The sequence below is a fragment of the Paramormyrops kingsleyae genome, chromosome 6 (genome assembly GCF_048594095.1).
Source record: "Paramormyrops kingsleyae isolate MSU_618 chromosome 6, PKINGS_0.4, whole genome shotgun sequence".
In the NCBI taxonomy this organism is placed as follows: domain Eukaryota; kingdom Metazoa; phylum Chordata; class Actinopteri; order Osteoglossiformes; family Mormyridae; genus Paramormyrops; species Paramormyrops kingsleyae.
The window spans coordinates 21,803,864-21,820,337 of NC_132802.1; the positions used below are offsets into that span (position 1 = coordinate 21,803,864).

Consider the following 16,474-nt stretch of genomic DNA (forward strand, 5'->3'; position numbering starts at 1 on the left):
ACAGCCAGTCCCTGACTTGGGCCAGCACCCGACCACTTGCCTAGCCCACCTGTAGCTGCTGGCAGTTGATGGTTTCCAGTCCCTCCCCAGCGGTGTCCTCCTGTGCCACTGCACTGTGCCAAACCCCTTGTTACTGACATCTGTGTTAAGGAAGGGGAGAGTTGGGGTGCACCAACACTGCGGCCTCCACGACATCGTTGAATGTGGTGGCGCAGTTTCCGGGCCACTTGAGGGTTCATCTGTTTTTGAGGAGTCAGGGGAGCAGCTTGGCAGTGCTGTCTAAGTCCCATACAAACCACCTGTAGCACGAGGAGACACCCAAGAAACTGTGGAGCTCTGCGGCACCTTACGGGATTGGCCGGTTCTTTACACACCCTCACTATTTATTATGTGACCCAGGGACTACATCTTTCGGTGCAGGAGGTTGAGACACAAGTCAGCTTTTCTGATGGCAGCATAGACGATGCACAAGTTGCTGAGTGCTTCATTGAAACCAGAAGCGTGGGCCAATAGGTTGTTGAGATAGAAGATCCCTTGGCTGTGGGAGACGTGGGCCAGCACTTGTTTCCAACCTCTCGTTGGTGGTGACGGCATTGCAGAGCCCGAACAGTATTGACTGGAAGTGCCACACACCCTGACAAATGGTAAACACAGTTTTGGGTCAGGCATGCAAAGTCAGTTCAACCTACCAATAGCCACTTCGGAGGTCTCAGGAGCTAAACCATATCACCACGGCAATGTAATCAAGCTTCTCATCCATCCATGGCAGCAGGCATGAGTCCTTACGGGTGAAAGTGCTCAGATGCCAGAAGCCCACACAAAAACGCCTTGAGCCATCCTTCTTCCTGACCAGGACTGCTGATGCAGCACAAGGACTGTCTGAAGGCTGAATAACACCCACTGCCGCCAACTCCAGGACCTTCTGCTCCACTGCCTGATGCCCAGTGAGTGCAAGCCAATAAAGTCACAGACGGATGTGCTGGGCTTCTTCAGTGTCCCCTAAAGTAGTGCCGCTGCTCAGCTGTCAGTACCGCACTGTCTTGCTGCCGCAGTTCGTGGAAAACCTGCACCATCTCCTGGATGAATGTGCAAAAATTCCCACAGACACACTCCAAAATGTTGTGGAAAGCCTTCCCAGAAGAGTGGCAGCTGTTATAGTACTAAAGGGGAGACCAACTCCATATTGAGGCCTATGGATTTAGAATGTGATGTATAAAAGTTCCTGTAGGTGTAATGGCCAGGTGTCCCGATACTTTTGTCCATATAGTGTGTGTGGATTAGGTTTATATTACATTGTGGGAACCAAATCTTCATTACAATGTGATAAAAACGTGTTATTTTGATGTTGTGGGGACCATTTTTCAGGTCCCCACAAAGATCTGTGAATGCAATCAACAAAGTACCAAAATTCTCATATTTTGTTTAGTTACTTATGGGTAAGGTCGTCATGTTGAGATTAGAGTTTTCCCCTTGGAAATTAATGGAGAGTCCCCGCAAAGAAATACAGTATAATCCCGTTATAGTGGACTCGCTTTTAACGGAATATCATCTATAACGCACAAGGTCCGCTGGTCCCGGCCGTGTGCCTTTTAAAACATGCAGGAAAGCATCGGATATAGCGGACTCGCATATAACAGAATTTCGCTTATAACAGACAAACAATTTGGTCCCCAGGGCCACTTTCAGCTGTAGTTTTCTTTGGCTATAACAGACATTCAGGCTCCGCCTACAAGGCGTGTGGCGTGCCGGTGATCTCCAGCGAGATACGTAGTCGGGATTATTAATAGTCACGCTCTATAAATAGGCATGGCGTAACAGCAGGCTACAGTGATTGGTCTGTGTGGCTGTCCATCACCAGGCACGCTGTGCATCGGCAGATGATGCTCGCAGCTGGAGGGATGCAGTAAGCAATGAGGTCAAGGTTACTACTGTACCGTACATGTATAACCACTTATAGGCCATATATACTTCCAACAGTCAGGTACAGTTGGATTACTACATGTACAATATAATAATCTGTACCACAAGTGTGTCTGCTGGGGTGTGGCATGAGTAAATTGTGTCCTGTAGTTGTGTTCTGGGCAAACAGCAACTCTGGATATAATGGACTTTGGATATAACGGACTTTTTTGCCAGGTCCGTTAAAGTCCCCTATAACAGGATTGTATTGTACTTACAAACCTGTGTGTGTATTTATGTATATAATAGTTTGGAGGCTGTCGGTAGCTTGCACATCTCACAGAATCACACATTTCTTCTGTCTGGTTCGGTTGCAGTGACAGATCAAAGGGAAAATCTGTGCCGGCTAATGTCGCCCCACATCAAAATAATATAAATGAAATATCGATTATTTTATTTTCTAAGCAGAGCCATATAAGAGACACGGTTATTCAACATCTAGAAAAAAAATCAAGCAACGTTAAGTGGTTGTTCTAATTAACTGTTTCATATTCAAATTAAAGCTCTCCTTACTAATTACGACTGTTGTATGAAGGTCCTTAGCAGGTGCCCCAATGTCTGCCATGTAAGACTCTCATGCAGACTCAAAGAACAATAAAGAGTCAGCAAAAGACTCTGTTTGTAAATAATATATTTAATGTATTGTTCTCTCATTAAGACAATAATTAAAGTGAATAATGTGGTGGGAAAATGACAACACAATCACAACATTCAGTTCACCTTTGAGAATCTTTGTCTGAAGTTCTGAAATAAGAAATAAAATAACAAGGAAACAAATGCTGTTTTCAATACAGTATGGTTTTATACATTTTCTTCTGTTACTACTGGTGCTGTGACTCTGAAAAACACATTTTCATTATGTTCTATTAATGCTTTTAGCGGTTCCAACGCTACATGGAGTTTTTGTTATTTATAAAAATGAAGATTGTATTCCAATTAGGCAAAGATACCCTTCAAATGTATGAGGGGTAACCAGTGTTCTATGTTTAAAGTTCAGAGAAAGCCAAATCTCTGGAGCTTAACCACAAGTTCAGGTGTTTCATAATGTAGATATGTCATAATGTAGATATTTGTCATAGTGTAGATACTTTGATCATAAAAATACCATTACACCACAAAGGTTTTAGTTCTACTTAAAATGGACAATATATAATTTTTTAAATGGATTAAATAATGACATTAAGCAGAATTAAAATAGGGTTGCATTTAGTTATTTAGTATTGTTCAGTTAGTCTAGCTTATCCAACAAGCCTCCACAGTTCTTCCAACGACATCCAATAAAAATGCTGCTTCTTTCATCTCTTTGTTAGCATGTATGTTTTAACAGATTTGACAGTGAAGTTCACAAGGTAGGCAAAATTAAAAAATTTTGTCATAAAAATATTATATAGCACAGTGTATGAAACAACAACCCATGTATGAACTGAAGCTCAGATTTTACATATTTAATTCTGCAAGATGAACATTACTTCCAAATGTGCTGTATATTAAAACACTCTTCAGTGAAAATTCTGCACAGTTTTAGATGTGCAATATTGCTAGCATTTGCAGCAAGCTTATTGATAAATTCTTTGTAAAATAGCTTTTAACAGCAGTGCTCTAAAACCAAGAAAAAGTAGCAGAGTATAGAATTATGGTCTGTTGAATCCCATTACCAAAAAAGTAATGACTTAAAGCTCTTAAGAACAAGGGTGCATCTTTAGTCTCTCAGTTGATCAAATAAAGAAAGAAGGATGTAGCAATGGAGAAGGTGGAAAAAGCCATTTCAAGTGCTTTATGTTCATTGTGGAAACCAGTGCAGTGAAAGAAGGATTGCATAGGACAAGACTACACTGAGAAGTGGAATGGGCTCCCAGGGATGTGATCTTCCCCCCATTTGACTACCAGGATGTATTCTCCCTTCTCTTTGAGCTGGTAGGTCACGTTGTAGATGCGATTACCCAAGTGCTTCACTATAATCTCCTCACAAGGCAGTCTGGGTCCCTCCACACCAACCAGCAGCATGTTCCTCCCTGTGCCAGGACAAAAAGACAATAAACATTCACTATAGTCCTTTTTCAAGCATGTCACGATAAGCCATGAGTCATATTTTGAACCCACATATTACAAATGACCTTTGCACCTTCATTTAACTTTGAAGAGTCGGAGAAAGCAGAGTCCAGACCACTGGAATAGTAATTTTAGCTACATACATCAGTCAGCAATTTTAGCAAACATCATTTGAAATCGCCTATATTCTCCTGACATGCTCACAGCGTAATACCTGCTTTGCTGCAGTCAACACTAAAGGTGTTCTTCTGGCCGACATAGGCCCTTGTTAGGCCCAAGCCCTTAGCAACCACACGGCCTGCGTCTGACGGCTCTTCCTGCTGACTAGTGGTTATGCTGCGAGACACTGGATCCACCAGCACGGAGGCAGTCTCGTGCATGCTATGGCTTCTTACTAAACGAGAACCTACGAAGAGAATTCGTTTATAAACACTAATCATTTTGTTCACCCTTAGATTTAAGGTGCATGGTGAGATTCCAACATACATTTAAATTTATGAAGTTCCCCTACAATGCATGTTAAAAAGCACCTGTTGCAATAAAACAGTAAAGAAACAGTAAAAAGAAACAGTAGTTAAACTCCTACCAGTAATCTTCGCCTTAAAGGGACTGCCCACAATATGGTAAGGGCCACCATATTTTATGGAGATCAGGTAATTTCCTGGAGCCATGGGGATATAGGTAATTTTGTAGCCCTCAGAACATTCCTTACAGTCCATCTTAACCTTTGAAGGGCCATCAATGGTCACAGCCAGGGCTCCAGTGCCTGCCGAGCTGGTGTTCACAACGAATTCACACGGAACCCCTAGAGAACGAAGCCAGGATTCATATGTCCATATGTTCATATATACAAACAGACCTGCAAGTGTACAGAACCACTGTGCTGTCTCTCTGAACTTTGTCAGTACATACAGATACATAAACGGCACTGATACCTGTGACGCCTCCCTCAAGTCCGGCTCCATACGCAGATACCATGCCAGGGTCACCTGCTTGGCTGGTCTCACCAACCCGGATTTTGAAGGGGCTCCCAGGGATGTGAGAGCCATTAAACTTCACATCAATCAGGTAAATTCCATTCTCTCTGGGAATGAATCGTACGGCGTATTTATCTGGAAGAAGAAACAAGCTCCTCCGGTAACCATTATTACAGATTTCATTTGTCCGCTATATGTCATATACTATCCACGAATTAATAAATTTGAATTGAGTGACTGAAGAATTATTGGTAATACGGTGCTGATTTTCAAGTTTCAGGTAAGTTTTGAGGCTCACAAGGTTCATATAGCTCAGAGAGCCCTTTCTCCTCATTACTAGTTACCTTTGTCAATCTCAGACACAAAGCAATCTTCCAGAGCTCCAGATGGACAATGCACTTTGGCATCAATGACACCCTTGGCGCCGTTTAGGCTCACAGCAAAGGAGGCCGGCTGGTTCACTTTCAGCCCTGACTCCTGCAGGTGACAACAACTCAGTTCTCACACTCTAAACAGCCCCCTACCCTCAACAGCAGGTCTGAAAACAGCGATCCTGTAAAAATCTCTTAGGAGTAAGTAGCCCCCATGACCTGCTAATCTGAATTTTTATAACAAAAGTTTCAAAATGCAGTAAATCAACCACAAAAATAGAAAACCATCGTAAACACAGGGAGCTTATGCAAATTCTGTACACGCATGCAACTGGGATGGGAATCTAATCCACAATCCAGGAGCTGCATAGCTATAGTACAATCCACCAAATTTCCCGTTATTGACATAAGATACTGCCGTCTGTTACACACAACATTACATGGGAAATCTACTGAGGGATGCTACCAGGAAAGAATCAAAGAGACAAGACAGCCTCTTATCCTCTTTAATCTGCTAGCACTCCCATTTCTAAAAAATAACCTTACAAACCGCAATGTTGTGGAGACTGTTGGGAGTCCTTAGGAAGAGACCTGAGAAAAACACACCGTCCTTTTGGTTTATCCAAGAGCTCTCAGAGTCACCCACGAAAACAGCTACAAAAGCAGACATCTAAGGTACTTTCACTGGTTGCTTTGTTTAATCCAATCCAATATACTACTTCCTGAGACAGCTATGATTCATCATGGCTGGACTATTTCTTCATTACCATCCTTCTAATTTCTGATTGATTATAAATATGAACTCTGGCCTTTCTGTATGCCCTCTTATTTATAAAGCTGTTGAATTGTGGGTGGAAATGAGTTCCTCTTGGATGGACATGTGTCCGTCTTTCTCAACGCCTCACCTGAAGACTGGCAACAGTTAAACGGCGGGCATCATCAGAAGGTGATGCAACGGGCACAACAAAGGGACTGTCGGGAATGTGCTCCTCGTTGAATTTGATTGACACCTCATAGTCTCCTGCAAGAGAAAACAATCAATCTGAGTGTTTTCCAGAAAGAAAGAATGAACTTTCATTAATAACTTCACTGGTATTTTTGGTTGCACAAAATATTTTAGGATGACTTTCCCCATTGATTATAAGTCTTACCTGGCTCACGAACAATGTAGGACACGCCACTGGACCCATCCTCACGGTCAGTAAAGGTTAGTTCAGCTTTGCTGGGTCCCTCCACAGCAATGGATAAGCCCCCAGCTCCAGCCTCTCTAGTCCAGATACTGAATTCCGCTGATTAAAAGTTAGACAACAATGCTCTCAGCAAAGATCTTCAACCTGGTGGAAATTCTTTGAAAATAGTTGAGGGTTTTCCCAGTCTGTTGACATACCCTGGACTCCAGCTTCAGCACGCTCCAGCCCTGGCCCTCCAGCTCGGACCTTATGTGCTCCACCCTCTCCCATGGGACCCACCGTGAACTGGAAGGGGCTTCCGGGCACATGCTGGTCCTGGTATTTAACACTCACAGTGTGGACACCCATCTCTGTGGGCACGAAGTAGATGCTGTATGTGTCGTCCTCCCCAGCTTTGATATCTGCCTTGTGGCTCTTTCCAGAGGGGCTGGTCACCTGGGCTGTGATGTCTGCAATGCTAATTTCTAAGTATGAAAAGTTCAGAGGGTGCTTTAAGCTTAGAGAAAAACGAGTAAAGAACAGAAGATCAAAAAAGTGTCTTCCAAGCTGCGGTACCTGGGATCTTGAGGCTGAGGTCACACTGGCTGCCAACACCAGCCTCAGATGCAGCTTTCCTACACCTGGTAATGCTCTCCCGCATCCTGCCCTCCCCAGTTACCTTAACAGTGAATGCACTACCTGGGGCAAGAAAGAGGGAGATAAAGTTACTCTGAATTCTGGGCTGTGGGGACAAAAAACTACATTTAGCAGAGCAGTGCTCATCTCAAACCATATCTTGATGTTGATGACCATAATGATACTATTTTGCAATCACCTGTCATCACTTTTCATCTGCAGTAATGGAGAGAATATGATTACCTGGAACATGCTGGTCTGCAAATTTGATGTTAATGATGTAGTTTCCTGGCTCAGTGGGGCAGTATGTGACTTTACAGGTTCCATCCTCCAGGTCCTCTGTCTTAATGTCCACCTTGCTGGGGCCCTCAATAGATAGACTAAGACCTCCATAACCTGGCCAGCAGAAAAACATTCAGTCCTGTGGACAACTAGAGACTAGTTACAGCGCAGTTCCAGCTTGCTTTGGTTTTCCACTGCAGAACAATTAGCTTGGTAAAGGCATTGCCAGGTTTGAAGAGCAACAGTGACGTAAAACTGAAAAAGATTCTTTTTTACTGTTTACGTGATGTATATGCCAGAATCGGTGTGTTACAGTATATTAGCATTAAATGCTAGCAGAATTAGCTTTTTCTTGCTTAAATTTGCATTATGAATCCATTCTGTTCAGCTGTTCTATAGCACTTTTTAAAGTAGGAGCTTGGAAATTTTTAAGTTCTAAGTAATCAGGAATGCATCAATACATCGCGATGTGTGATATTACTAATAATGAATAGTTTATAGAACATGCCCTTTTTTCCTACAAATAATCCATGAATATCGACGCAGATCACTGATATCCCCAGGCATTTCGACCAATCATATAGTGGTGATGCATTAAGTCATGTTTTGGCTCTGCTAGCACACGGGGCTGGGTATGGCTCAGATATGACTCACATAATTTACAATGGGAAACCGTCAGCTCACAGTACAGTTCGCATACGGCCCTTGGTTCTTGGTGGCAGTGGAAAAATGCCATTTTCCTTTAGTGAAATGGTCTTGTTTACGACTCCAAATAATTCACCATTCCCTTGGCCTGTCTCTCATGAATGTGTACTTATACTAGATCAGTTTCATCATGATAAAATGGTTGAGAAGTTGATCAACTTTTGCATCAAATCTGCTAAAATGTGCATAGCTGCTACAAATAGTTAAAGATTTGTGCTATAATTGGATCAGTTTCTGGACCATATGATTGTTATAGCCATTGGTCTTAAATTGCTTTCGAACCATACCTCAAATTTTGGACAAAATTAAAAAAATTATAATAAATAAATACACTGTTAGTAGATGGAAGCCTGTTATAGCTCTTCAGTTCTTACACTTTTCTGTGGAAATCAAGGTGACTTACCAGCATCTCGTGTGTCAATGATGAAGTCAGCAGGCTGAAAGGTGCGGCCCTCGCTCAGGCCCTTCCCCGACACTCGCACCCGGCTCGCGTCACCAATCTCTGATTGCTTGATCACCACAGTAATGGGGCTGCTGGGGATGTGGCGTCCATTCTTCCTGATATTTACCAGGTGCTCCCCAGTTTCCTTGGGCACAAAGGAGACACCTTTGGAGGGGCGGGGGAGAACAGAGAGACAAGAACGATCCAGATTAAAAACAAAACACAGATAATAATAATAATAATAATAATAATAATAAATAAACTCCCAATGTAGTTCAGTTAAGTTGCTCTATTGTGAGAGCCAGTGGCTTCGGATGCACCAATCCGATAGCTGGATCAGGTATCGGTAACAATGGGGCTGAGCTATGGGACTGATCTATTCATTTTGATTCTTTGTTATGGTATGTTTACATGGGAGGTATTGCAGAGTAAGCCTCTGTGTCTGTGTTCAGAACGTTTCTGACTCGAGCCAAGCTTTAGCAGCATAGCCAGACGCCCGTGGGCCCTTGAGCGAGGACCAAGGCCCGTAAGCCTCCGCCCTGGTTTCATGGGCGCCACTGCAGGTGGCTGCCCTTCACTGCCAAGTTTACGCTCACCTACACGTGTCTGTGTGCCATGGAGGTAATATGGAAGTAATGCACTTGTTGAAAAACACATCTCTGACTATAGTTTAAGACAATGTTTTGCAGAAGGTAAGGACATTTTGATAGCATTTGCGGAAAAAAAGTTACATTCGACAGTTCATTTTTATTTGGATACATTTGAGCATTGCAGTAAAGGCTTTGTTCCTCTGTAGAGGCTGTTAAAGCTGAGAACTGTGTGTGTCATATATATATATATAGAATATGAATTTCTGTATTTGCTACATTTTGTTTTACAAAGTCAGGAAAGCAATGTTTAAGTCAAGCCTGTTTCCTCACACATAAAAGAATTACCCCATTCTCTTCCACACAGTGAGTTATACAGCTTGTAATTTAAACATTGTTATCCGATTGGTATTCGGCATCTGCCGATACCCAAAGTCCAGGTATCGTTATCAGTATCGGGACTGAAAAAGTTGAATCAGTGCATCGCTACCAGTGACCAGTGCTTTCCTGCCTCCACCTACCCACATGCCCATTGCGCAGCATCTTAAGCAGGCAGGGCTCCTCCCGGCCAGAGGGGGCTGTCAGCGAGGCAGTCAGCTGACTCAGGTCCAGTTCTCCAATGTCCAATGGGATGTCAGCTGCAGACCCTACCTTGAGCTGTGACATCCTCATTGAGTCATCGCCTGTGAGCCCAGGGTGAGACATTCAGCAGATTCCATGATGGATCAAGATGGACATGAATGTTAATGACAACCCCATTTTGCTTCACTTGCTAGACACTACCCTCCATACATCTAAAATAAATAACACGCCAAATGCCAGTCTATTTCAGCGAGTCATGTTAAACAGACTGTATGGCTGAAGGTGTCACCGACCTGCGATTTTGGCTGTAAAGGGGCTGCCAGGAATATGCTTCTCATTGTACTTGACCAAGATGTTGTAGTCCCCGGGCAGTACAGGCAAGTAGGATACTGAACAGGTACCATCGTGGTGGTCAGTGCAGCTGATTTCAGCTTTAGAGGGTCCTTCAATTGCCAGAGACAGGCCACCTTGAGAGCAAAAGTGAATGAGGTAATCTTGCATTATAAAGTACTTAATGGTCTGATGCAAATTTTGCAAGTTGTTCACAGAGATATTAATAATACAAAAAAACACATCGATATCAATGTCCAGTACTATAATCCTAATTAGCCTTAAAGTACAAGCCTTAAGTGAAAATACTATACCGTCTCCAGCATCTTTGGTGTTAACTGTGAAGTCTGCAGGCTTGTTAACCACCCCATGAATCAGGCCAGGGCCATAAGCAGTCACATGACCGCTGTTGACGTAGTCCACATAGAACTGAAGTGGGCTTCCTGTGTCAGCGAAATTAACTAATGGTCACAATTTTTCATCAGCATTTATATTGTTATTTTAAAATATGCATGTAAAATAAGCTCCTCAACCTCATAAACTCCCCCAGTCCCACCATCGCTGAGGGGCTCACCTGGTATATGAATGCTGTCGTACTTGATGTCCATCTCATGGATGCCTGCCTCATTGGGAGCGAAGTTTACCGTCACGGTGCCATCTTTGTTGTCTTTGATTTCGGGTTTTGCTACCTTGCCAGAAGGCATTCGAACCTCACCTAGAAGGTAGTATAAGCAGCAGACAGCACTGACCCATCCATCTGCTATCTCCTTATTTAGGGCCACAGAGGGCTCAGAAAGCATATACCATGGGAATACACTCAACAGGATGCCAGCCCATTCTGAGATGCACACAATGGACAATTCAGAGCTATCAATTCTCCTGTCTGTATATTACTGGACTGCCAGAGGAATCCAGAGTAAAACCATGTAACGTGCAAAGAACATGCAAACTCCATACACAGTGAAGGGCACTGTGACACCCGAGATTTCTCTAAGCAATATAAATGCATAAGTCAGTAGATAATCATCCATAAATTAAGGAGCATTTCATAAGGTAGACATTACCTGTGATCTCCCCCTTCTGCACAGAAAATGGAATTACTAGATCAACAGGTCGAAGTCCTGATCCATCAAGCCCATTCAAGCCCACTGGTCTTTCTGCGGCCTGAAAGATCGACCATTGGTCAAAGGTAGGAATTCGTCCGTCTCACTTAATTTACTTTATATCAAATCATTTTCATAGACTCAAGTGCCACAAAATGAGTAGAAGGACAGACATTCAAATCAAGATTGGAGATGTGTGGACAGTTCAATTGAGGGACATTGTGCAGGTGTGACATTGCATGACTGGACAATGCAAAGCTTGAAATTTTTCACACTAACACAGACAACTGAAAAAAAGATGATAAAACTTAGATTTCAGGTTCATCACATAATGAAGGATTCAAGCATTAAAAAGGTTTATTGTCATTTATACTGATACAAGTACTGAGTACAATGAGATGTTTACTTGTGTGTTTCCAGTAAGCTGAATGACAACACAGGGCAGCAAGACATAACAAACACTTAGGTGGAATAAATATAAATATGAATATGGAGATATGGATGTATCTGGAAGAATAAATATGGTACACATACGTACAATACACACACATAGCAGAAGAAAATAATGCAAAAACAGTGCAGAGTCAGATAATACGAGAGGTTCAGGGTTGTAATGGCATCAGTGCAAGAGCAGTGACAGGTGCAGTGTCACTGACAGTTTAGAACAGTGTTTCCCAACCGAGTCCTCGGGGAAGCCATGTGTATCCACACTGATTTCAGCTTCTTGCCAGAGGGGATGAGGGTGGAAAGTGGCAGTGCAGGGTGGCTGGAGTCCCCGTGATGCGTCTCACTTTCCTGCAGTAGAGTTTGGTGAAGATGTTATGGATGGGCGGGAGCTGTGTGCCCGTGGTCCTCTCAGTAGTTTTAAGCAGCCTCTGCAGGGCTTTGCGATCCCAGCATCTGCAGGGCTTTGAGATCCCAGCCTCTGCAGGGCTTTGAGATCCCAGCCTCTGCAGGGCTTTGAGATCCCAGCCTCTGCAGGGCTTTGCTATCCCAGCATCTGCAGGGCTTTGCGATTCCAGCATCTGCAGGGCTTTGAGATCCCAGCATCTGCAGGGCTTTGAGATCCCAGCATCTGCAGGGCTTTGAGATCCCAGCATCTGCAGGGCTTTGAGATCCCAGCCTCTGCAGGGCTTTGTGATCTTGAGCAAAGCAGCTGCTGTACCGGGTTGCGACGCCCCCCCGAAAGGATGGACACACCCGTAGAAGGTGGTCAGGGATGTTGTGGACATTACAGCCTTCTTCAGTCTCCTGGGGAAGCATAGGCACTGACGGACCTTCCTGATCAGCGCTACAGCATGTTGATACCATTTAAGAGCCTTAACGCGGGTGACACTGAGGACTGCTGATCCACTCCACAGCATTCCCTCCAAGGCATCGTGCTAAAGTCCATGATCTTCCCGTTCATTTCGCTGACATTTCAGGTTGAGGTTGTTCAGAGTGATTCCAGGAGTCTGACCTCCTCCCTGTAGGCTGACTCGTTGTCGTTGCTGATCAGCTCCATTATGGTGGTGTCATCAGCAAACGTGAGGATGGAGCTGGAGCTGCGCTTGGCCATGTATTTGTAGCTGAAGAGGAAGTTCAGCACACTGCTGTGCGTGCAGAAGCTCCGAGATGACTGGCCACTGTGTGAGTGCTGAGGTGGTTGAAAGCCCTTCTCACGGCACTCACCGTCAAGCAGGAGCTGGGCGGCACTGCCAGAACCTGCTCAGGTGGGTACTGCTGAGTGGGGGAGTCCATTTTGCGTACTGCTGTTTTGCAAACTTGACCGCCTTCTGGAGATCATTCCTCCATTTCGTGTATGCTTGTCTGCTTCTGGATTGAAAAGCTAGGCATCTTACTTCTGCTGTCATACATGGCTTTTGGCTTGGGAATCAGCGGGCTGCCTCTGTGGGTGTGTCATGCACACACATCTTCACAGTTGGTGATGATCTTGTGTAATTTGAGTGCGTTGGCGTTGTTTCCATGCTGAAGGATATAAACAGCAACCCTGATCTCTGCTGTAAACTCTCTGGACCGATATAACAGCCAGCACTAGATCACTCAGGTGCGGTGGACAACTTTGTGAGGTAATTTCCACATCCGTACACCAGGGTTGATAATAAGAAAGCACACCCCACCTACACTTTTCTTCCTGGATAAGATGCTATAAATGAAGAGGCCATCCAGCGGGGCAGTAGAGTCCAGCGTGCTGGTGGTCAGGCGTGTTTCCATTAAGCAGAATGCACAGCACTCCCTTAGATCCCTCTGTGAATGAAGTCTTCCACAGAGATCTTCCCATTTGTTATCCAGAGACTGAACTTAGGGCAGGAAAATGCCGGGCATCAGAAGCCATAACCTGCCCTGTTTGGAAGTCACAGTCTGCCATGTTTTGCCCTAACCTGGACACTAGCTTGCCAGCCGCACTTCCCCGTTCTCCTGCAGATGTTCTCAGGCACTCACACCCCCACCTGTATACCAAATACACACGCTGCGTACCCTAGCAGTAGCGCGTCGGTTTGGAAGTCTGCGAAGTTTGCTTATTATAAGTGACTTGGGCTTATTATTCTGTAAAATCGGTGCAGGAAAATGGCGAACGTGGCCCGTGGGATCCTGCACCCCGCAGAAACGATAACCAAGACCATTTATTCTCAAATTATTTCGAGTTTAAATCTTGAAATTTTTCTACATTAGGCTATGACTGAAATGCTACTATTCTCGAAACCCATTAGCGTGTTATTTTATTTTTATCAATGTCCTACAATGCCAACGTAGATCTAAAAATAGAAAGAAATTGTGTTTATAATTCAGCCAGACTCAAGTGCTAATATCAATAAACACAAAATGATGCCCAAACAGCTGTATATGCTTACATTTTATTTTAACTGACCCGCACGCCAATTACCCAATTATCGTTAAAATATTTTTGCTTGACCCATCAGCCCACGCATCACTGGTCTGCGTACCATGAACAAGAATTCTGGGGGCGCCCCTGTTCCCAGGTGTGTTGCGTCAGCCATGTCAGACTGTAGTTGTGACCAACTCCAGGTAACTGACATGAAAAGTATCAGTTTGCTTCCAAGTTTGCGGCAGCGTAAAAAGTCTGCGTAAAGCAACATGCAGCACATCACCTTCCTCTGACGACATGTAAAATTATGAATGAGAAAGTACTGAATGCAAGAAAAATTACAGACATAAGATGAATAGCAAGCAGGGAAGAAGATCATAAAAGGAAAAATAATATGAAATTTTTTTTACAGTTTATTTTTTGGATGAATGTAAAGAAACACTCGATGACCTAAGGAGAATCCCCCTTGATTAAAAGTCAAATGAAGCCCAGATGCTACTGCCAGACCAAACAGGAAGCTTCAGAACGAAAGAAAAGATGTAAGTAAGTGATGCAACTAAGGTTGACTCCTATTTGTTGTGTAGGCATACTGAGGGATCTGCTGCAGGAGAAGCTCAGCTTGGGCTTCTTCTAAGGCCCGGTAATCAGCATAAAGTGGCAGGTATGGGATGGAAGGAATGACGGGAAAGATAGGGGCAAGTTGAACAGCTTGCAGTTGTCATGTTCACCAACAAATTTGCCCCCAGTTCAGTATCCTGCACAGATCTTCACCTCGACCAATTCCTGGTACCCATCACATAAATGTTTTTAGAAGATGCTTTTATCCAAAGTGACGCACAAGAGAGGAAGCAGGGTCAGCCTTGCTCAAGGAATTCATCTGGGAGATCTCACAAATGCATCTGCATTCTGTATGCAATACTAATTATATGGACTCTAGGCTAAATATTGGGCAAATGTCACTTGGTTAGAGCTCAGGTTTTACTTACAGTGACCTGGAAGGGGCTGTTGGGGATGAGTTCTCCTCCAAAACGGACATAGATGTTGTACTTCCCCGGCTGTGGGACCATGTAGGAGATGTCAAAGGTGCCGTCCTCATTCTCCACTACGTTGACATCCACCTCAGCACCATCCGGGGTGGAAACGCTGCATGTCACTTTGCCCTTTCCTGCAGCCTTCGCATCCACTGTGATCAGAGTCTGCTCACCGGTCTGTATATTTGGACCAATTCCTGGTCCTGAGGGAGAAACACACCAGAATGAATTTGGAATTGGATTCAAATACATCTTCACTGGACAACATAGCTACCAACATTATAAGCTCCTAACATAACCATGCGCCCAAATCAATGGAAGTCCATAAAACTGGAGAATGTAGCATGAACATTTTTACATTTATCTTTTGACTATTCAGATGTTTTGTGACATTTGTACTGTTTTTGTTTTACCAGTCAACCACTTTGTTGTACAAACAATTATTAGTTCTCCTGCTTTGCTTTTCTTCTCCAGTTTTCCTGAACAATTAAAGATCCAGTTATTATGTCTAGATCCACCAGCATATGTACAATCATAAAGAACAGGCCCCACTGGCAGACATGTCCCCCAAGCCAGATCAGGGAGTGGGGCTGCCACAGGTTAGTTGTCATAACACAACAGCAGCCTCAGTGAAGAAAAGGCATGCAGGCAGGAATGAGTCAGCAACGTACAGCAATGTGTAACAATTTTATGATTTTACAGTTTGTCAGATCTGGTTATCACATCCTTTTGGTCATGTATACTTTGTAACTGTACAACTGGAGATGCTAAAGCTAGGTAACTAGAAATTAAGAACATATGGCATTCACATTTTAATACAAAATGCTACAAAAAGGTTCATTTTCATATCAAAACATTATTTAACCAAGATGTTTGGCAAGTTATTTAGCCATAGAAGCTATGGTCTGGGAAGTATATTTTACATAAAAAAATAGAAACCCTTAATTACAATAGCCATGAACGATTAACGCTTTGTACAATATTAAGGGAAAGCAAAATAGCCAGAACAAATGGGTCACTCATGCAAATTCAACTGAATAAGTGGGATAAATGCATTACACTGTGCTTACCGAACCCATGACCTCCAAATGAGACTAAGGAAAGGTGAAAAGCAGAAAGCAATGAAGTGAGACCCAACAACCATAACAACAAAGGTGCTCCAAGAGCCAAGAGAAGTGCTCAAACAGAAACAAAGTGGATTCATTGTGAGCAGCAGAGAAGTCAGGTGCCATTGGTTGTGTTGGTCTGGAAAATGTGGTGGGGTATCTGCAGATTTGTGAGCCATCAAAATCACAAGATGATTATGCTACATTCTGTCTCCAAACATTGTGCAGACTAGCACTGAAACAAATGACAATGTGAAACAAACATCTGAAAAAAGGATTTACTCCAAAAAGCTTAAATTCAACAGTCAAAGTTGTCTG

At 43.5% G+C, this 16,474-nt stretch overlaps 1 protein-coding gene across 4 annotated transcripts in view; it reads right to left on the reverse strand.

The window, feature by feature from the left end:
• Positions 1 to 2,573: 2,573 nt before the first annotated feature.
• Positions 2,574 to 16,474, reverse strand: part of LOC111842285 (filamin-A-like) — a 44,270-nt gene continuing 30,369 nt past the window's right edge. For 2 of the 4 annotated variants that reach the window (XM_023808730.2, XM_023808731.2), the window contains exons 30-47: positions 16,121 to 16,144; positions 15,006 to 15,253; positions 11,154 to 11,253; positions 10,664 to 10,804; positions 10,404 to 10,532; positions 10,053 to 10,226; positions 9,699 to 9,860; positions 8,552 to 8,755; positions 7,405 to 7,557; positions 7,102 to 7,224; positions 6,744 to 7,010; positions 6,508 to 6,645; positions 6,262 to 6,377; positions 5,330 to 5,462; positions 4,944 to 5,120; positions 4,595 to 4,813; positions 4,223 to 4,414; positions 2,574 to 3,971 (exon numbers count right to left, since the gene is read on the reverse strand). In XM_023808730.2, the coding sequence (XP_023664498.2) occupies positions 3,787 to 3,971; positions 4,223 to 4,414; positions 4,595 to 4,813; positions 4,944 to 5,120; positions 5,330 to 5,462; positions 6,262 to 6,377; positions 6,508 to 6,645; positions 6,744 to 7,010; positions 7,102 to 7,224; positions 7,405 to 7,557; positions 8,552 to 8,755; positions 9,699 to 9,860; positions 10,053 to 10,226; positions 10,404 to 10,532; positions 10,664 to 10,804; positions 11,154 to 11,253; positions 15,006 to 15,253; positions 16,121 to 16,144 (2,885 nt within the window). In that variant the 3' untranslated portion in view covers positions 2,574 to 3,786. The remainder of the gene's footprint in view (positions 3,972 to 4,222; positions 4,415 to 4,594; positions 4,814 to 4,943; positions 5,121 to 5,329; positions 5,463 to 6,261; positions 6,378 to 6,507; positions 6,646 to 6,743; positions 7,011 to 7,101; positions 7,225 to 7,404; positions 7,558 to 8,551; positions 8,756 to 9,698; positions 9,861 to 10,052; positions 10,227 to 10,403; positions 10,533 to 10,663; positions 10,805 to 11,153; positions 11,254 to 15,005; positions 15,254 to 16,120; positions 16,145 to 16,474) is intronic. The other 2 variants (XM_023808732.2, XM_023808734.2) reach the window with 1 other exon arrangement.